We start from the raw sequence: 22,259 nt of genomic DNA, 5'->3' as shown, positions 1-22,259 counted from the left end.
TTGTAAAAGTTATTCAAATTTTCATTAACACCTTTTATAGCATTTTCTCCCTCAGCCCATATGAATAACAAAAAACTATACAAAAAAAATGTTTGTACAATTTTTAATTTACAGTGTAAACTTTTCAAGTATAAACCGATTTTAATAAGTATTGTCTCATTTTTGTCCATATAAATTGTCTTTAAAAAGCTTTGCAATGAAAAATAGGTTTTCATAAAAAAAAAATTAAAATAACTATTGTTGAATTTGAAAAATTACGAAAAAAATAAAAAAGAAAGCGAAACTATTTATAAAAACTTACACAATTTCTAGGAATATAGATTTTATACATACGTTTTATGAAAGTTTAATTCTTTGTCTATCTATAATTGTTTAAAATTTTGAGATCGGTCTAAAAATGTGTGAGTTAGATGTACTAAAGTACTACGACCTACTCTAAAACTTTTTTTTTCAAAATATCTCAAAATTTTAAGGGTGTTTCAAAATCTTTGAAAACGGTTTTAGTATGTCCTCACCTAGGTCTACAAACTCCATTAGGTGGTTTTTCAAGTTCTGACAAAAAGTCTCATTTTGTAGCAGAGTGTTATCAATGATTATCATTTTATATGTGTTTTTGAAAATTTTTGTTACAATAGCAAAACACATGTAGAATTTACACTTAAATTACACGCTTGAAAGCACTTAATTGTGAATAAATTCCAAAATAATCCATGGATTTTTATGCACGATACCTCATTTTGTTCCTTTTACATGTAGTTTTGGGATAAAGCAATAAATCTGAACAATTTCTGCCATTTTCGATTTTTCATGATTTTTTTTAAAACAAAAAAATATGCTATTTTAACGTAAAAAATATATTTTTTGCTTCAATTTGTTATTATAACTCCGAAACTACAAAGCCGATTAAAACGCAATATATATGTGAAAATTTTTACATAGCATGGGGAAAACGTTTTCAAAATTCAATCAATCGAAAGAAGAACATTAACTACTCAATTTTATGTATATCAAATAAAAAATTGAAATTTTGTGAAAATGAGCGAATTCACTTAATTGTGAATAAATTCGAAAAAAATCAATCGATTTTTATGGTCAATATCTCATTTTGTTGCTAATATATGTGGGTTTGCGATAAAGCAATAAAACTAAACAAGTTCTGACATTTTCGACAGTACAGGTCGCAGTTTTGAAGATATTTCGATCGAATTAAGCACATATTATTTTCTCGGCTCAAGGACCAAGCCTATTGAAACTGGCTGAAATCGGTCCACTATTTAACCTAGCCCCCATACAAATGTCCTCACGAAATTGGACTTTATCGGTCATAAATTTTTAATTTATACATGTATCTCCACAAATTTCGCTCCAAATAAGTTTTATATACACAAAATTCATGTCACAAAATTTTGTTACGATCGGTCCATAATTAGTCATAGCTCCCATATAGACCCGCTTCCGAAAATCACTTTAACGTGCATAAATCGCTTAAAAATGTTAGTAAACACACAAAATTCAACATTGTTAACTTTAATATAGACATAAATCACATTATCTAATTTCATGGTGATCGGTCCATAATTGGTCATAGCCTCCATATAACCCCACTTCCGAAAATCATTCAAAAATATAAATTATTGAAATTTTAAAAGAAAAATTTTTGTTGCTCTTTTACTTAGTGTAGGGTATTATATGGTCGGGCTTGACCGACCATACTTTCTTACTTGTTTTTGCTTCAATTTGTTATTATAACTCCGAAACTACTGAACCGATTAAAACTCAATATATAAACAGATTAAAGCCTATGTAAATTTGAACTTTTCTGAGTTTACTTCAATAATATCGGACTAAATAAATTATGTGGAGAAACATTTAAAAACATTCACAATTTTAGAAAAAAAAATTAAAAAAAAAATCTTTCCATAGAATTCAAAAATTTTACCATTTTTTACTTACGTAACTATTGATCAAATCTATATAGTGGTTAGTGAAGCCTTTTTTTGCTGTTGACCTGTGCTATTGCTACATATTGACTTAAAATCAAATTTTTTCTCGATTTCTTTGACGATGTTATCCCAAAACTATAGATTTTCAGCAACAATCATTGGGAGTTCTTAAGCTCAAGTCAAATTGTTGTAACATTTGACTACGGTGACTAATGTGATGCTAATGTAACAATATTGAATATTGTTTTGAGAAAATACATCCCGTTTTTGGAGGTTGTCTCACATTTTGTTATTACGATAATGATAAACAAATGAGGTAAATTTTATTGTCTTTTTTTTAATGTGAGCCAAACATATTGATGGATATAAACATGTAGCTTAATCGCCTTTATGCTCCCATCCATAAGATGGCATTGAAAGATGCTCAGGCCCTATTAGCTTAAGAACCGCAACAGCATTCAAATATTCGATTTTTTTCCAAATATAAACACTAAATATAAAATGCTTGAGATTATTAAAGATGTTTTCTAACGTCTACATTAACTACAATTAAACCCAATAGTTTCCTCAAGGCAATACTTTGGTTAGGTTCCGTGGGCAGTCAATCTTGGGTTCATTTGAAAAGCTGATCACATTGTGATACCCACAAAGTGAACTGTAGATCTCCGAATGCATTACTTGGTCATTAATGTTCACTTTCCTTTGTAGTATTTTAAATTAAAGAAATAATTATATTTTCTTGATTGGTTGATTGGTTTATATATTTTTTCAAAAAACTCAAATTTATTGGAATCCCAATATTATGATAGTTCAATTAACTGCAAAATTGGCTGCGCTAAAAGATGCGGCTTATGTCTGTGCTAGTTAAATTGCTTCTTGGAGCGTTACTATAAATTAGCGAAACAAAGACTTTCCTGAAAGTTCACTGTCAAGGCAATTTCTTATTTTATCAAAATGACAAACTCAGCTAATTTTTTATTGTAATCATAAACTCAATAGCTTGCTAAAGTCATCACGTTGTAATGAGAACCCATTACCTTCTGCATTATTTAAAATTGGTGAAATAATGAATTTTCTGAAAATGTGTTAATTAGCTAAGGGTTAGGGATAGAAACTTCATCACATAAAAAGCCATGTTAAGTTTCTTTTATTACGATGCAGTTAAAGCAAAACATTTTTAGGGGAAGTTCCTGATTTTCTGTATCTTTTCCCTCCTTCATACCTATTGAAATCAACAAAATTATAAGTTATTTTTAATAGAAAAAACTCACACATTTTAAAATTGTTTCTTTGTTTCTCATCATTTAAATTTTAAATTATTAATAAAATATTTACAAATATTAAAAAAATCATAAACTATAATATTTTATAACTCTTTGCACAGTTGGTGGTCGTTATGCCAGTTTAATATTTCTTTATTGGTTTTTTTAGACATATTTTTGTTTTGGTAAATTTTAAAATAAACTGGCAATTTTTATGGAAATAATTTATCAAAAAAACCTTAGATAAATTTCGAATTTTATATTGATTTTGAATATCAACATGTTATACCTCATAAAGAAATCAATAATTATTTATGCTCCATTAAAAACGCTGAAATTAAAAGTCAAATAAATAACTAAATTTATTTAAATTAAACGAAAAAGTTTATTACAAAAAAACAAGCCGTCAGACTCACACGAAAACAGCAATTAAATAATCAAAATAAAAAAACTGAGTAGGTGTTGCATTTTATGAAAACGAACACAAAAAAAACTACTCTAAATATTTATTAATATTAATATTTAATATTTACATTTGATTACCGAAAAACTCAAATAAAGAAGAAAAAAATTTAATACAAATAATTTAGTCATTGTTTAATATAAAAATAAAAATATATACATTTTTATCTTACGGTTTTTTATAGAAAAATATTAACCACTTTTAAAAATCAATGAATACTAATGATATTTTAATGAACAATTAATTGTTTGACTGTATCAATGATAATCATTTTGAAGAAGAGGAGGTTTATAATGATCATTATTATCGTAAATATAAACCAATATAATAATATTCTTTTCTTTTATTTTTTGAGTAATAATAGAGTAGAGCAGCAATTTAAAGACTGCCTGCTGGGTTTGCATGCCACTTTTCCTTTGGTAATTTTAGTTTATATATTTTCTTTCATTTCTGACAATAGCAATCAAATATTTATTGATTTTATTTCATATTTATGATGAACCAATAATTATGTTTGTTATAAATGTCTATAAACAACATAAAATAGGCTTTGTTTACTAAATTGTTATAATATTGTTAAATTGTTAAAATTAACTAAATTGTTAAAATTAAGTGAAAATTTGTAGCAAAGTTAAAAGATATTAGGGGCAATAATTATGATTGTATGATATAGAAAGGTATGAACTATAAGTATTTATTAACCCTTTAAATTTGAAAGTAATATATAGCAATCAAAAATAGTGTAAGAAACATATATGTATATTTTTTGTAAGTTTGCAATTTATGTAGGACTTGATTCAGAAACACGTCCGGAAAACTATTTTCTATTTCTATACCCTCCACCACCATAAGTGGTGAATGAGGGTATATATAAGTTTGTCATTCCATGTGTAACATTCAGAAATATTCATCTGAGACCCAACAAAGTACATATATATTTTCTTGATCCTTATGAAATTCTAAGTCGATTGGGCCATGTCCGTCTGTCTGTCCTTCTGTGTGTCTCTGTAAAACACGCTCACGTCCAAAATACGCAAACAAAATTGGTAGACTTGCAAAAAATGTGTTTACTGTTGTCCTAAGCAGTTTGGTATTGAAAATCAGCAAAATCGGTTCAGTAGAACCGGAGCTATGAACCAAAATGTGAGACAACCTAAAAAAAATTTACAATTTTCACATATTTTTGGTTATTTGTGTAAATATATTGCAGATAATACCATAAAATTTTACACACGTTATTTTTATAATAAAACGACTAACTCTGGTGAAAATTATAAGAATCGGTTCATGAATTCTCCTAACCCCCATACAAATTTCTTCCCGAAATATGGTTCTGTGGTATATAAATGCCTTCAGAATTGCAGTATCCATACAAAATTCAGCAAAAATAAGTTTCGTGCTAAAAGAAATCACAACACTAAATTTTTTGTGGATCGGCACATATTTGACCCCCATATAACATTCACTTCCGAAAATCACTTTCGTCATAAATAATCCCCATATATACCAAAATCGCTATACCTAATTCTATGATGATCGGCCAATAATTGGTTATAGCTCCCAATAGGAGGGTATTTAAGATTCGGCAAAGCCGAATATACGACATCTTGTAAGAAAAATACTCAAAAATTATTTGAAAACTCAGAGACGTTCATAAAAAAATAATAAAATTGTTTTAGGGTCGTGTTTTCGAATTAAACCCAAAAAATTTTTAATTAAAAACAAGTAAGAGAGCTATATTCGGCTGTGCCGAATCTTATTTATATACCCTTCACCAAATTATACTTCAAAATAAGAAATTGAAATATTTTTAGGTAAACACAATAATTTTTTTTTTACAGTTGTTTTTTAAATTCTTTTGAAAGTAAAAATTTTCGAATTGTTTTTTTAATTTTTTTTTTTAAATATGAAAATTTTTTTTTTTTTTAAATTTCAAAATATTTTTTTTTTTTAAATTTTAAAAAAAAATTTTTTGTTTTTTAATTTTTAGCGAAAAAAAATTCGGGTTAAAAAATAATTTGACCCATTGTAGGTCCAACTTACTATGGTCTTATATACGTCGTTGCAAAGGTCTTTGAAATATCTATCATTAGATATCCATATTGTCTATATTAATGACTTAGTAATCCAGATATAGGACAAAAATAGGTCAATAATCGAGTTGGCCTGGTTTCTTCCTTATATCTCAGCCAGTTGTGGACCGATTTTCTCGATTGTAAATAGCAACCGAGCCGGAAGAATTCCGGAGATATTGATGTATGAATCATGTATGTAAGTTATTTGGGGGCTTCGGAAAGTTGATTTCAACAGACGGTCATGGCTTAATCGACTCCGCTATCTATAAGGATCCAGAATATATATACTTTACAGGGTCGGAATAGTATATTGTGGAAATTACAAACGGAATGATAAACTTATAAATATACCCTTCTCAGGAAGCAATTTTAAATATATTCCCTGGAATTCCGGTTTAATTCTATATCTAGTTCTACAACGCATAAATATAGCCAGCATTCAATTCTAGTTGAGAACAATGATTTTGGTTTGATATTCTCACCTTAAGAACCGGCTCTCCAGATGCACCCACTATTTAGGATAGTTCTGGAACTACTTTGAGATTAAATGATTTTTGTTTGAAATTGTCATCCTTGAAACTACAACTAGCCAAGCCTTATGGAGCTTCGGAATTGTCACCTCCAGAACTGGTTCAACAGAAGCTTCGCGGAGCTAGAAAATTTCTGAAACTAGTTCTGTATTCAAAGATTTAGGTTCATAACTAGTGTGGAACCAGTTCTGTAAAGTTTCATGTTCGAATTTGTCACCCATGGAACTATATATAGAGAAGCTTTAATACAATTAATTTTAGAACAAAGTACTCAATATACCCTACACCACCATAGTGGGGAGGATATTATGCGTATGTGCAGATGTTTATAACGCCCAAAAATTTTAGTCTAACATCCACCTTAAAGTATACGATCGGTATACTTTAAGGTGGATGTGGATTCTAAGTCGATCGGACTTAGAATCACTTTCTGAATCGATTAAACAATGTCCGTCCGTCCGTCTGGTTGGCTGGTTGGCTGGCTGTCCATGTAAACTTTGTGCGCAGAGTACAGGTCGCAATTTTGAAGATATTTCGATCAAATGTGGTACATCCGCCCAAGGACCAAGCCTATTGAAAATGGCTGAAATCGGTCCAATATTTCACCTAGCCCCCATACAAATGTCCTTCCGAAATTGGACTTTATCGGTCATAAATGTTTAATTTATTTATGTATTTCTACAAGTTCCGCTCCAAATAAGTTTTATATATACAAAATTCATGTCACCAAATTTTGTTATGATCGGTCCATAATTAGTCATAGCTCCCATACAGACCCATTTCCGAAAATCACTTTAACGTGCATAAATCTCTTAAAAATGTTGGTATACTCACAAAATTCAACATAGTAAACTTTCATAGAGACATAAATCATGGTGATCGGTCATAGCTCCCATATAACCCCACTTCCGAAAATCACTCAAAAATATAAATTATTGAAATTTTAAAAGAAAAATGTTTTTGCTCTTTTACTTAGTGTAGGGTATTATATGGTCGGGCTTGACCGACTTGTTTTAGTTTAGCTTTGAGAACGAAATTGGTTGAAATTGCAAGTTCTGTCTATTACACGTTCAGGAAATTGTTCTATAATCAAAGCTTTTCGTTTGAAATTGTCACCCATGGAACTAGATCTAGCAAAGCTGCACATAGCTTTACCACAGCTAGTTCTAGAATGCATTAACATAGCCAGTAGGTACTTATTTAGATTTGGTGTTGAGACCAATTCAAATATTGTTTCAGATTGCCACCTCCAAAACTGATTCTATAGACATGTTGCGGAGCTAGCTCACTCTATTTGGAATAGTTCTACAACTAGTTCTATAATCTACGATTTTTGCTCGAAACTAGTTACCCTCGGAACTAGATCAAGAGAAGCTTTCCAGAGCTTTAACACAACTAGAACTAATTTGGCTTTGAAGCAAATGATGTTTAGTTTGAAATTCTCACCTCTAGAACTGTTTCTACAGGAGCGATGCAAAGCGGCTTGGAACATATCTGAAAACAGATCTATTATCTATAATTATTGTTAGCAATTGCCATCCTTGGACCATCAAGCGAAACTTTAACACAACTAGTTATAGAACACATGAAAATAGCATGTTCTTATTCTAATTGGTTTGTCGTTGAGAGCAATGGTTTTAATTTGAAGTTGTCACCTCCAGAACTGGTTCTAAAGAAGCTTTGCAGAGCAAGCATATGCTGTTTGGAATAGTTCTGGAAGCAGTTCTATTATCAGTGATGTTTATTTGAAACTGTCACCCTGATTACACTCGTTATCTTTCTGAGAGAAGCAATATCATATTCAAAATACAAACACTAAACTAATAAGATTGATCTTGAATGTTAACTATTGCATTGAGCAATTTATTATTAAAAATTTGTTAAATCGGTTAGAAGGAAAAAAATAATTCGCCAATGTTCTTCAACAGACGTACAGACGGACGGACATAGCTAGATCATATTAGAATTTCATTAGGTCCCAGAGTATATATAAATTGACGTGTTACAAACGGAATGAGAAAATAAATACATCCCACTTGAATATTTAAACTTGTGTGTGGGAATTGGCATCAGTGTTGTAACTAGTGTTTTACAAACTTGTTCTTCAATCAAATTTTCCAAAAATTATAACTCTGTTGTCTTCTAATTTAGGATAATTGTAAATAAATTTAAAATCTTTAATTAAATTAAATACTAACTTAGTTTTTATATTCTTCTCTTTACAGCTAATTTCGGCACCTTCCACCCCAAAACAACATTAATAATGTGTTAGTACAAGCATTCTAAACCAAAACTAAATCCTAAACCTTTATTTCAATTAACCTAAGTAAACTTAGGTAATTAAATTAAACAAAAAGAAAACAAATACAAAAAGATTAGAAAAACAAACAGTTTTAACTCTAAAAAAAGCAACGCGTGCCACAAATATGGCACAAAATCGAGCGCACAAAAAGCGCTCAAAGCTTAAAAGCTTTACTTTAAGTGAAAATAGTATTAACGACAGTAGCAGCAGCAACAGCAGTAGCAACGACAACAAAACAAATATGTTAAAAACGCAACGGTTAACGGTAACGGTTAAACGCGGCTTAACAAAATATTTTAATTCGTCGCCCTCTTTATTATTAACAACGTCGTCGTCGTGGTCGCCGTCGTCGTCTCTGGGTCGTTTTTTCCTGACCTCTGCATTTATTTTATTAATTATAAATAGTCAATTTGAACAAGTTTTTACTCAAGAGATCTCCAAATCACAATTACCACTAAAACAACAGCCTCATCAACAGCAGCATCACAACAATGGGCTAACAGCGGCCAATGCGGCCCGCATGTTGGCCGGCAGTGGTGGCAATAGTAATAATGATATGTCCCTAGTATTACCCCACGATACTTATCCGGGTTTTAGTATAAAACGTTTCAAAACCAAACCTGTAGCCAACCTTAATACATCCTCTGAAAATGGCCTGCGCTTGTCATCCAGACATTCTATGGCCAATCAACAGCATGGTTCGTATCATATGTTGGACAATGAATATGCTAAATATTTTACGGTCTTGGAAGATGGTGTGGTAATGACTACCTCGGATATATCACCTCTAGTCAATCGTCCGGTAAATTTAGTGGTGGTCGAAGAAACCCCCAATTCCACACAAACTCACAATATCCAGCTGTATGTTATGCATCGTAATGATATGTTAAGATTTCCCGGCTCCATGTTAGATGCCTCGGGAGAGGTTAAGGAAAATAAACCGGCAGGCACTAGAGTCAGAGGTGTGCCACTGATGCAGGCTTTCAGCAATGGTGAACTAACAACAGAACCGAAAAAGGTGAAGTATACAATTATTGGAGGCAACGAAGATGGAGCATTTGCTTTGCAAAGTCGTCATGCCAAACAGGCTGATGAGAGATCTACCATTCTAACCATTGATGGAGATGATGAAAGTGGTGTTTGGTTGGTAACTAACCGTCCTTTGGATCGTGAACAAACGGCTCACTATGATTTATCGGTACAAGCTTCAGATATGGAGGATGTAGACAAGACTGTGTCCAAAATACAAATCACTGTTTTAGATGAGAATGATAATAGACCCATATTCAAGGCCCATGATTATAAATTTGCCATAGCTGGTCAAAAGTCCCCCGAATTGGATACCAATACATCCACCACCTGGAAAAGATTTAGTATTGTGGGCAAAGTAGAGGCCACAGATGCTGATGGTGATAAAATAGCTTACCGCTTGAAGCAACCCAGTAACACTGTCATTATTGTGCCCCAGACTGGTGAGATAATGTTGGTGGGTCAACCTCCTTCCACTGAATTGTTGCTCGATGTTGAGGCTCATGATTTGCGCTATCCCAGTTTGGTTAGCTCCCAGCCAGCCAAGGTGTTAATAGAATTCTTGGCTCCCGAACCGGTTTCTTTTATAATGCAACATCTTGAACATGATTCGGTTAATGAGCACTCGCATCATCGTGAAAAGAGACGTGTAACTAGGGCCGTACGCCCCACCAAACGTATCGAGTTTACTGAGGCTGATGGTGATACCGAGGGTAAATCGGTATTTCAATTGGAAAAGGAAACTGACAAGGAAACCTTTAAGATACGCGATGAAAATCCCTGGGTGACGGTGGAAACAAATGGAGCTGTGCGTGTGAAAAAGAAGTGGGACTATGAGGAATTGGGTCCTGAGAAGACCATTGATTTCTGGGTGATAATCACAAATACGGGACATAATGGTAAGTGAATGAAATTTATTTGTTTTTTCATATACAATATTTATTTGAGATTTTATCTAAAAAGCAAAACAATTAGGTTTATTTGTATTTGGTTTTGTCAATTTAGTCTCTTGTATTTTTGTTTATAATTTATTATTTAAATATGCCATATTAATCTCTTTTATGCTTTATTTAATATACTCAAAACATATCAAATACAGCAAAATGTAAAATGTATTTCCGATTTAAGTTTTTATCTCGTTTTAACCAATTTTCTTGGTATAAATATATTATGGAAATTCAACCACCATGATTTTAATTTATTTAATTAACCATAAATTACAATTCAATATTTATTTAATATTTGCACATATGTATTCATATATGAGCATTTGTAAATTAGGATAGCCCCACGAAAAGTTATCATTATTTGAAAGCAGCTTTTCGGAAGATTCAAAGGAACTATATAAAGTTTTATATCATTAACATGTGGTTTTTGTATAAATGGATTTTGATGTAAAAATAGTTGATACTTTAGACTTTTAGATCCACTATTCAATTATTTCATTTTAAAATCTTTCCTCTGATCACGAGAATCGAGGTCGGTATGGAATTTCTAGGGTCTCTGAGCGCAATTGTTGATCAAAATAGGTTGGACATTGTACTGCTGGTCTCATATCAATACGTTGTCATAGAACTAACTACATTATTTTGCATTTTTGTGGGTATGCAAATCAAAATTCCGATTTAATTCAAAATCCAGTTCTGTTTCTGGAAGCAATGAAGCGATTTGTTACACAGTCTCAATGAAAGCCCTAGATGTTTTAATTGTTAGTCAGGCCGATCTTAGGATACTTATGATATTAATAGCTGAATATATGCTCAAGCTAATGCATTAACTCTTTCTTGTGTATAAATTTATAATCAAAACAATTGCATTTTAACTTTAATTAGGGAGCATATATTATGGAAAATAAGAAAAAATAAAAATACAGCTAAAGGTTTTTATGGAATAAGGTGGTTAGTTTATTAACCACCTATATGACTTAAAAATGCGGGATTTGCAATAGTTGGGGTATATTTTAAATTAGGTTTTTGTTTTTAATCTGTCATTAATTCTCACATAGTTACTGAACATTGTAGTGTAAACAACAAAGTCGTTTGGAAATGTCGAATTTTGCGCCAACAAAGTGCCATGGCGCCCCATCTGAGGGAAGTTTTGTTTCGCTTCTTTAATTTGAAAAAAAAGTACTGCTGAAGCACACCGATTGATCACCGAAGCTTATGGTGAATGTGTTCCATCGTTTTCAACATTGTTAGTCAGGCCGATCTTAGGATACTTATGATATTAATAGCTGAATATTTGCTCAAGCTAATGCATTAACTCTTTCTTGTGTATAAATTTATAATCAAAACAATTGCATTTTAACTTTAATTAGGGATCATATATTATGGAAAATAAGAAAAAATAAAAATACAGCTAAAGGTTTTTATGGAATAAGGGAAGTTTTATTTCACTTCTTTAATTTGAAAAAAAGTACTGCTGAAGCACACCGATTGATCACCGAAGCTTATTTTGAATGTGTTTCGGTTCAGAAGTGGTGCTTTCGACACGGAAGACAAAGATCGCCCAGGCCAGATAAAAAAAGTTTGAAGACAAAGAATTGGAGGCATTACTCCATGAAAATTGTTTTCAAACTCAACAAGAGCTTGCAAAATCATTGGCCGCAGGATTCATCCAAAAGCAGGGAAATTGGGTACCATACGAATTAAAGCTGAGAGACCTTGAAAGATGAGTTTGTATATATCTGAAAGGCTGCTTGAACGCTATAAAAGAAAATTATTTGTTCTATAAAAGAAAATTATTACCCGAAGCGTAATAGATCGTATATGAAATGCGGCGAACTAGTTCAATCGACACAAAAGCCAAATATCCATGGCGCTGTGGCAATTCTCTCTAGTAGGAGCTGCTGTAATTTGAGCAGACCATCACAATATGCTGTCAGATATGAAACCGTAATATTCCACCATGACAACGTTAGGCCACATGTTGTAATACCTTTAAAATAGTATTTAGAATGAAGAGGTTGGGAAGTTTTGCCTCACCGGCCTTATGGTCCAGACCTTGGCCTGTACGACTACCATTTGTTTCGATTGATGCAGAATGCTATCTCTGGGATACGCTGCACTTCAGAACAGAGTATTTGAAATGTTTGGCCTCAAAAGAAGTGCAGTTCTTTTGGCTCGGGCCAATGGCCAATGATTTAAATGGACTTATATTGTACAAATGTTTCAAAATAAAAGTTAAAAATTGGTAAAAATCCCGCATATTTACGGCCTCATTTTATAAAATGCAACGACAAACGTTAAACAAATTTTGTGTTGAAAATATTCAAGTTTAACCCTTTGACGAACACGGGGACACCGGTGTCCCACCACAAAAATATTGAATAACGAAAAATTAATGGGATCCATTTTAATTTTAATTAGATCCTAAACGTGTCTCTTTTTAATGTGTTTAGATTAAAACAAGTTCGGTTAAAGCATATATTTTGTATTGTCTTTGAAAACTGACAGTTTTAATAGTACTGTGTTCAAGATTTGTGCAAAAATTAGTCTTACGGCCGTGAAAGGGTTAAAAACTTTTTCCCAGTATTCTTCTGAAAAATTTCTCACGTCTCTGAACGCCTCGTTTTATTAAAAAAAACCCCTTGGGCAGGTCTTACTTACAAAAAATTATTCAAAATTTGTATTTGATCTCCACACAATAGAAATCATCCTAATGTTTATGTTTATTTGTGCATGCATGTTTGTGTTTTAAAACAAATTTTGGTATAAAGTCTAATTGATTTTTGCATAATTAAAAAAAATGCATACATATAAAATAAAATGCTTCACAAAAAACACAAATTTGCATACCATATATGTATATGCTAACAATTTGTATCTGATAAATCCCGCATCAGTAAAGAGTATCATTCCTATGAAAATAGTTTAAGCTAAAATTAAACCTTTAAGGGCCCAACAGAAGACAAGGAAATAATTTTGGGTTTGAATAAGTTCTATTTGTTTTTAATACTTGATTTTGTTAAAAAAAATAACTAATTTGAAAAAATAATTAGATTTTTATCCCTTTAATTTGAAATTTTTTTCATATACAATTTTGCAACATGCTGAACCATAAAGTTTCCTAATTTAAGCTATATCCTTGATTTGAAATACAAATAAAATATTTTGTAAAAAATTTCAAATTGTGATTAAATGTCCTGATAACAACAAGGTATTTTAATGTCTGTGAGAATTGAATTTCTGGCTTAAAAACTTCAACATTTGTAGTATTGTTTCCTTTTCAAGCAACCATTTATTATTAATTTTTTTTTATTAATCCACTTTATTTCTTTCCCCCTTAAAGTATTAATTATATCTATCTCGCTACCTACCTATACCACTTTCTATCTTTGCCATCATATTATTATAAAATTATAAAACTTCTTTTTTTTATTTTAAATAAATTAAAAATTCATTAAAACAATTTACACTCATGCTGAAACAATAACAACAAAATTAATGGAAATTTCTCAACTTAATAAATAATATTTGCAAATAATAAAAAAATATATTGCATAAAAAATTGTATAAAAAAAAACTACCACAAAAGTAAGCTCCAGGGTATATGAAAGAACATTTATATGAAAAGTTTTAATAAATTTAAATATATGTAGATAAAACAACATTTTTATTAAACTTATTTATTTTTGTAATTTTTCTGTATTGATACAATTGAACAAAATCAATAAAAAAATATATAATTTAATACAATTTTCGAACATATTGCGATATGTTTTCTTTTATTTAAAATATAAGCATAATTAGTTTTTTGGTTTTTGTGAACAATAAACTAAATCAATAACTGGAAGGTGAGGATGTGAGTTTAGGAAAAATAATAATTTTTCCAGGTTAGCAACTCAGACAGAAAATAAGATTTTGCCATAAGCATATACTTAATTTCTACAATCATATATATACTACAATCACGAGAATGTTAACTTAAACATATTATGGTTACCGCAATCATGTACATAATTACAGTGACCATAATATTGTTAAAAAAAACTTGTAAACATGTCGAAACTTTATTTCTTCTTTGCGTGTATAAAGTCTCGTCTTGATCTGGTGTATAGTTGAGACTATCATCTAGTATTTGCTTCATTTGAAGATCTTGTAAATTATCCAGTTTTTGGACATGTTTTAGTATGGGGTTTATTTTACAGTCTATCCTTCATTGTAATCAATGGTTTAGTCTAGTCTTTGGTCTACTCAAATGTATTTTCATTGGTCTGGCCTATTATCCAGGCTATCGTCCAGATGCTTTCCCAATGGTTCATTGTAAGGTGATATCAATCTAGTATACTATGGCTTAAAGTAAGGTCAAACTTTTGTATGTAAAACACTCAAAAATTATTTGATATTAATCAGTTTTCATAAATAAATGTAAAAATGTTTTTCGTTAGTGTTTCTGAATCAGCATTTTAGTCAATGGTCTAGTCTTTGATATAGTCAAATGTCTAGGTTTTTGACAATTGAGTTATGTATTTAACAGGAGACTTTCCGATCTATATGTATTTATATATGGTCTAGACATGGATCTACTCTGTAGATTGAACTATCTTTTAGTTTATTCTTTATTAAATGGCCTGGATTACGGTCTAGAGTTTGAGCTCCTTTGAAGTCTTGTCTAAGCTCTAGTTTATAGGTTTTGGTGTAGTCGATTTTTTATTTTGTCTTCTCATAAGTCTAGTCTATGCTTTATGGTATAATCTTGGGTCTACTTTATTGAGTTTATAGTCTAGTCTTTAGTACACTCAAAAGTCTGGTATATGCCCTAATGTTGTCTACTATAGGCTATAGTCTAGTATTGCACAATTTAATCTATATACGGTCTAGTTTTTGGTTTATTATCCCACCTATTTCCTATTATAGCATTCACGATTTAATCTGTAGTACTAGGTCTTGTCTTCGGTTTAGTCTTTGGAATAATATTTAGCTTGACCTAATCTTTAATATAATATTTATATTGGTGCAGTCTATTGTCAAAAGTATAGATCATCGTTGAATATTGCCCAACCTATAATTGAGACTTTAATGTGGTTTATGGTTAGTCGATGGCCTAAACTTCGAGCTAGTACTTGGTCTAGTATATGAATCTGGGGATGATTAAGTCAATACTTTATAGTATAACATTTGGTCTTCACAACGGTGTGGTCTATGGCCCAGTGTTTTGTTTAATCAACGATCTTGTATATGATTTAGATGTAGAAGTTTTCGAATTCCGTAATACTCTATGATGCTGTAGTCTGTAAATCAGTCTATCGTTTATAGTCTAATTAATGGACTATTTTATAGTTTTTTACTTTTTATTTATTCGTTGTGCTTTTTACCCTCATATTCATAATCACTTTAAATTTATAAAAGGTTTGTAAAACAAATTATGTATGGAAATTAAAGAATTGAGTAACATCCTCAAATTAAAAATTAATTTATTTCAATGTCTGTCATATTTAAGGGCAAGGGATTTCAAATATTTAATAAGCACTACAACATGTATTTTTTTCCGGTTTATTTATAAACCAAAAATTATGATTCTACTTAATCTAGTTTAAAAGTTTTTCATATATCCTTTATTGGGACTTAAAGCTTTTTTACGTTTTTAGTACAGTTAAGTATTCTTTCAAATTAGAAATAAATTTCTTTACATCTCTGCTACATTTCAAATAGATTTCATAGAGTTTATAAGCACTACATTATGTAGTTTTTATTTGTTTATCTATAAACCAAATCCTGTTGAACTACATGCTTTAGTTTAAAAGTTCTTGATATATCCTTTATTGGGGATTAAGGCTTTGATTTTTTTCGTTTTAATACTGTGGACTTTAAATGTACTTTTAACTTCAAAATTAATTTCTTTAGTTCTCTGCCATATTTTAAAGAAAGATATTTCACACATTTTATAAGTACTACGGTATGTAGGTTTTTCCAGTTTATCTATAAACCAAATCCTATTCAATTATCTTTTGTAGTTTAAAAGTTCTTCATATATCCTTTTTCAGGATTAGGTTTTAAAACTTTGCCTTAAACTTGTTATTCACAATTTTGTATGTAAAACTATCCTATTTATTTGATAAATTTTAACAAAAACAAAAACAAAACACTTGTAAATTGTACACTCAAAGTAAACGCTTGTACGCATATAAAATTTTCTAAAAAATAAGCGAATTCACTTAATTGTGAATAAATTCGAAAATAATCCATCGATTTTTATGATCGATATATTATTTTGTTCCCATTGAATGTGGCTTTGCGATAAAGCAATAAATCTAAACAATTTAGACTTTTCATGATTTTTTTAATATTAATTTTTTGCTATTTTCAAGTAAAAAAAATATATTTTTTGCTTCAATTTGTTATTATAACTCCTAAACTATTGAGGCGATTAAAATGATATATATATTTGAAAATTTGAACATAGTTTTGGGAAAATGTTTTCAACATTCAATAAATCGAAAGAAGAACATTAACTATTCAATTTTATGTATATCAAACAAAAAAGTTAAATTTTGTGAAAATAAGCGAATTCACTTAATTGTGAATAAATTCGAAAATAATAAATCGATTTTTATCTTCGATATCTCATTTTGTTGCTATTATATGCGGCTTTGCGACAAAGTAATAAATCTGAACAAGTTCTGCCGTTTTCGATTTTTCATGAGTTTTTTAAAACACAAACATTTTCAATTTTCACATAAAAAATATATTTTTTTCTGCAATTTGTTATTATAACTCCGAAACTACTGAGCCGATTACAATGTAATATTTAAACAGATTAAAGGTTATGTAAATGTTTCTAACTTTACTTCAATAATATCGGACTAAGGCTTTTTGAGTTATCATAAATTATGTGGAGAAACATCTAAAAAAAATCTCAATTTTAGAAAAAAAAACTTCTCCATAGAATTTAAAATTTGTATTATATTTGTACTACTGGAACAACAATACACCAAAATTGTGTAGTGTTTTAAAAGCCTTTAAAAATGTTGTTGCCCTATGTTATACTATACTTTTTGTTTAAACATTTGGGGAATACAAACGGTCTCCTATTAGGTCGTATTGTCATAATGTCCTAAAATATTTTTTTAGTTTAAACAAATTCTTCTTGTGCTGCAAACAAAAAAAGTGTTATTTTATTACAAACCAATAAACATAGTTCAAAAAGTCTTATTAGTTTATAACTTTTTTGTTTGAAATCCAACAAAAAATAGTTTAAACTAAAAAAATATTTTAGGACATTATGACAATACGACCGAATAGGAGACCCTTTGAATCCCCCATTTATTTTAGTGCAAACCTTATATTTCTTTTACAATTTTAATCATATTTAATAATGTTGTATTCAAATATTTGATAATCAAGCTACACTACAACTCGTAGTTTCACTCAGTCGAACTACGTACCTAGTCCTATGCCTCTAACTTCTATAGATTCAAAATTTGTCATATATCCTTTTTAGAATTTTTCTTATTTTAAAGCTTTAAATTTATATGTATCGTTTCTGAATTGGCTGAATTGTGTAGCTTAAAATTGAACTTAGTTTCTTTTGGCTTCAGCCACATTTTAAATCAAGACATTTTAAAGAATTTAAATACACTGCGATTTGAAGATGTTACATAACTCACCACATTCTTCTGCCTTTTTGAATACAAAGTTCATTATATATATTTAATTAGGAAATTGTGTTTTAAATTTTGGTCACATTTTATAATCTTTAAACTGATTATTTAAACTATGTTTTCTTTAACAATTTAATAAGACAATTATTTGCTAATAAAACTATACCACAACTCGTAGTTTATTTCATTCTAACTACCTACCTAATCATATTCCTCTACCTTCTTTAATTCGAAAGTTCACCATATATCCTTTTTAAGCTTTAATAGTAATTTTTTTAAAAAATAAAATTTTTATCATCCAAAATTTTCTCCACTAAATAATTCTTAAATTTCTTTAAAATTTAAATAGCTTTGCTGTATTCTCCAGCTACATATTTCATACTTTTCCAATTTATCTTTTCAAATCTTTTATGAATACAACTTGTAACTGTCACTGGCACACAACTTGATGAAAATATTACTGAGAATAAAGTGGGGAAGACATGAGAGATGGAAATAGAAAATAACATTTGTATGCAAATTTTGTTTTGCCCATGTTGAGATTTCAACGAAATGAAAACAGTACAATAAAGAAAAAAAAAAGAAGTAGTCATTTGAAAGCTAATCATGCTGTAGATAGACACAATAATAATTGCCCTGATCCTTATTGTGTTCATATATTTTTTTTTTGGAATTTTTGTGATGTGTGTTCTTTGTGTTGATAACGTAGTGCCGCAGTATAAAAAAAAAATAATACATTACACAGTCACATAATTTTATTGTAGTCCTGCGAATGCAAATATTTAGCTGTTCTGTTGTTTTCTGTTTTTTTTTTATATTGTTTTTCAAGTGTGACATATGAGCATCATCATGCTTTATCCTTTATGTAAATATATAATTGAGAGTGTGTAGTAGGTTTGTGTTTTCATATTCATGTATATTTTACTAAATAATTTTTATAGGAAGCCATTATAAACAAATGTTACAACATTATCATCAACATAGTCATCGTACTTGCAACATATATAATACTGCAGTAGTTGTCTGCCACGTACAGCATATACAGCTATGCTGTCTGTACAGTTAATAAATGTATGAAAACATGTGAATGAAAATTTTTAATAAATGGTTTTGATTAAACCGTAATTTTGAAATTGTTCAGGGATTTATCTAAACTTTCTAACAAGGAGTTGAAATTTAGCTAATATCACGACTTCGCTTATAGAAATTTTGGAGTTTAAAGGTCACAAATGTCAGTCAAATCCTTAATATCTGGATATATTCTAACAAGGAGTTATATAGTGATGTAATGGCATCAAGTAAGAATGTCTGGAGCGATTTGGCTGATTTTTTTTTATTCGATTCGAAATTTTCAGGAGATGGTTTGTAAAGAAAAAAAAAATTCTGGATAAAACTCGCACTTTTTTTCTGTCCAGTCAACTGTAATAAAAAAGCTCCCTAAAGTATGCAGTACAAATTGTATTTGCAAATAACTAAGAACTGGCAGGTGTATGTGGGTTGTAGAAACTAGAAGAACTAACATTAGTAAATGCTACCGGGCGAAGCCGGAGCAGTCAACTAGTATATAATAAAGGTCAAAGATCATTTTCGATTATGCTGTCTTAATTGTCAATAGCGTGTGATAAAATTCAATTCTTCAACATCCATGCTTTCAGTGAATATTTTTGTGGCTTCGTATGTTTTCCTAAAACAATTCACTCCTTTCTCTCTCTGTCTGCAGCTTAATAAAGTTACTGCACTGGATATATGTACGTTTGTACGTTTTTCAGTGTGTATATCTCTGGAGAAGCTGAAAAATCCCAGACAGTAGAAATAGTCGTAGTGGTAGTCGTACTTTTATGTCCAGTTATTTTAATATTTTTTTTTGTTGTTTTTGACAGACAAGTTCATGACATTAAAAACATTTTTGTGTCTTTGTTGTTGTTTAAGTTAAAATGTTAAATTGTGTTGATGTTAAAAAATTGTATAAATGCTGCTTCACTATGCTTTCTGAACTACATACTAGAATTTTAATGTTTTCCCTTTTTTGTTTTGCCCTGGCACCCTCAACCCCTGAGAGCTCAGTTTATTTATTTATATTGTTTATTTATGTTGTACCATGTGAATTAATAATTGTTTCTACTTCTGCTGTCCCCCCTTATTGTTTTAATGCTTGTTTTTTTGTTTGGTTTTTAATATAAAAACTGATTCTCTCTCATACTTTAATTTTACACATTGCCAGCACATGCGCTTAAACACAACTGACTCCCTCATATGCCTTAAGTGTACAGTGTCTGGGTGTCTTGTATTTTTTTGTTTTGTTTAAATTCTTTCTTTTGTTTTCATTTGTTTCGCTGTTAATGTTTTAATAAATGCCGCATATTTAAGAAAAAAAACGGAAAAACTACTAATTGCTTGTTGTTATTTCTTCCACTATTGCCTTGAGTACTTGAGCATATTAGTGTTTTCATTTCTAAAAGACATTTGCCAACATTTGTTTCCAAATCATCTCCTCCCTTTCATTTGGATGTTGCTTATTATTAGTTTAACAATTAAGCAAACAATTATTTCCCTCCTTCACTTTGCATACTCCTTACATATGTATGTATTTTCCCTATTTGTTTCTGTTTAATGTTTGGGGCCATACTTTTCTTAATTTGTCAAGACATTCTTTGGCTCATCTCTTAAGAAAGTTTAATGTTCATCTTGGTTTTCTTTGTTTTCAATTGTTGTTAATTAAAATTGTTATATTTATAATCAATTTTACTTAATGAAGAAAAAGTTGCATGCCAGAATTTGCAAAACAAAATGTTTATTAAAAAAAAACATTAACTAGTTGACTCAGTTGGAAGAGCATTCCCGTGATGTTTAAATTTAGCCACAATTTAATTGATTAACAATCAAATATGGGTTCAATATTTGAAAACAAATTGTAGCAGTTTGAAAAGTATATCTTGTGATTAATTCATATATGATTTTGCTCAAAAATTTGTAATTTTACACATTTATTATATAACACTCACAGTTTCAAAGTCTCTAAACTAATAATAAATTAAATCCTGCTTAGAAAAAGCAGTAATAGTTCCACAATCTCTGACGTTGCGACTAATAAGTTTTATTTGAAATTGTTATTCTAGGAACATGTTCTACTGAAAAGTTACAGAGATGATGCCTTTCTAGAAAGGCATCAAATAACAACACCTCTTCTTTAGAGTACACTCTTTTTATTGAAAGCTGTCCCAAAATTTACGCAAGTTTTGAGTCTTCTCTGTTATTTGACGTTGAATTACCTCCTTCTATGTTGGAGTGGTTATGGGCGTGATGCCATAGATCTTTAACTTCCAATAACCCCATAAAATGAAACCCTCAAAAAATAAATCCAATTTTGATTACCGAAATCAAATAATATACGAATGTGTCATGCAGAAATTGAGTTGTTTCACGGACTGTATGGCTTGTGCGGGCGCGGATCTGAAAAATGGTTGACCTGGAGTAGAGCGTGGTCTTGTGGCATTCCAACAAAAAACTGTACATCCTTGGATGCAATAACATAGCTTACAGAAATGCTGCAAAGAAGCAGTAAAGTAAGGGAGATATTTGCGATTTTTATTTTGATTGCAAAACTTATTACTTCTAAGCGACTCGTATCGAAAAAAAATCATACATCTTAAAAAGTTGCAATAAAAATATAGAGTCATTACTACTGCGCATGTATAAGGCATATTTTTTGTTTGAAATGAGTCGCTAAACGCTTCCTTACATTAATGCTTCTTTTCTAAGCTTTTGCAGCTAGTAGCTATAATAGAAGCACTATATTGCTTCCAAACATTTCGTTTGCATTCCAGTTAGAATTATTTTTTGCAGGGATCGTCTTGTTGAAACCGCATCTTGTCCACTTCAATACCATTGAACTTAAGCAGAATTAATATCATTGAACTAAGGCAGAATGAAGTCTTTTATTATGTCGCGATTCAAACACCTGTAGCAGTCACTGCTTGACCAGCCTCATTTTTAAAGAATTATTGACCAATGATACCTCTAGCCCAAAATAGTGACTCCGAACTCTAAAAGCAG

General features: G+C 30.3%; 1 protein-coding gene across 5 annotated transcripts in view; it reads left to right on the top strand.

Annotated features, from left to right (window-relative positions):
- The first annotated feature begins 8,633 nt into the window (after positions 1-8,633).
- CadN (Cadherin-N) overlaps positions 8,634-22,259 on the top strand; it is a 305,582-nt gene continuing 291,956 nt past the window's right edge. For all 5 annotated transcript variants that reach the window (XM_065501307.1, XM_065501306.1, XM_065501305.1 and 2 more), the window contains exon 1: positions 8,634-10,503. In XM_065501307.1, the coding sequence (XP_065357379.1) occupies positions 8,700-10,503 (1,804 nt within the window). In that variant the 5' untranslated portion in view covers positions 8,634-8,699. The remainder of the gene's footprint in view (positions 10,504-22,259) is intronic.

This window comes from Calliphora vicina, chromosome 2, assembly GCF_958450345.1.
Source record: "Calliphora vicina chromosome 2, idCalVici1.1, whole genome shotgun sequence".
In the NCBI taxonomy this organism is placed as follows: Eukaryota; Metazoa; Arthropoda; class Insecta; order Diptera; family Calliphoridae; genus Calliphora; species Calliphora vicina.
Note: the sequence above shows the minus strand (reverse complement) of the source record. Positions and strands in the feature narration are given on the sequence as shown.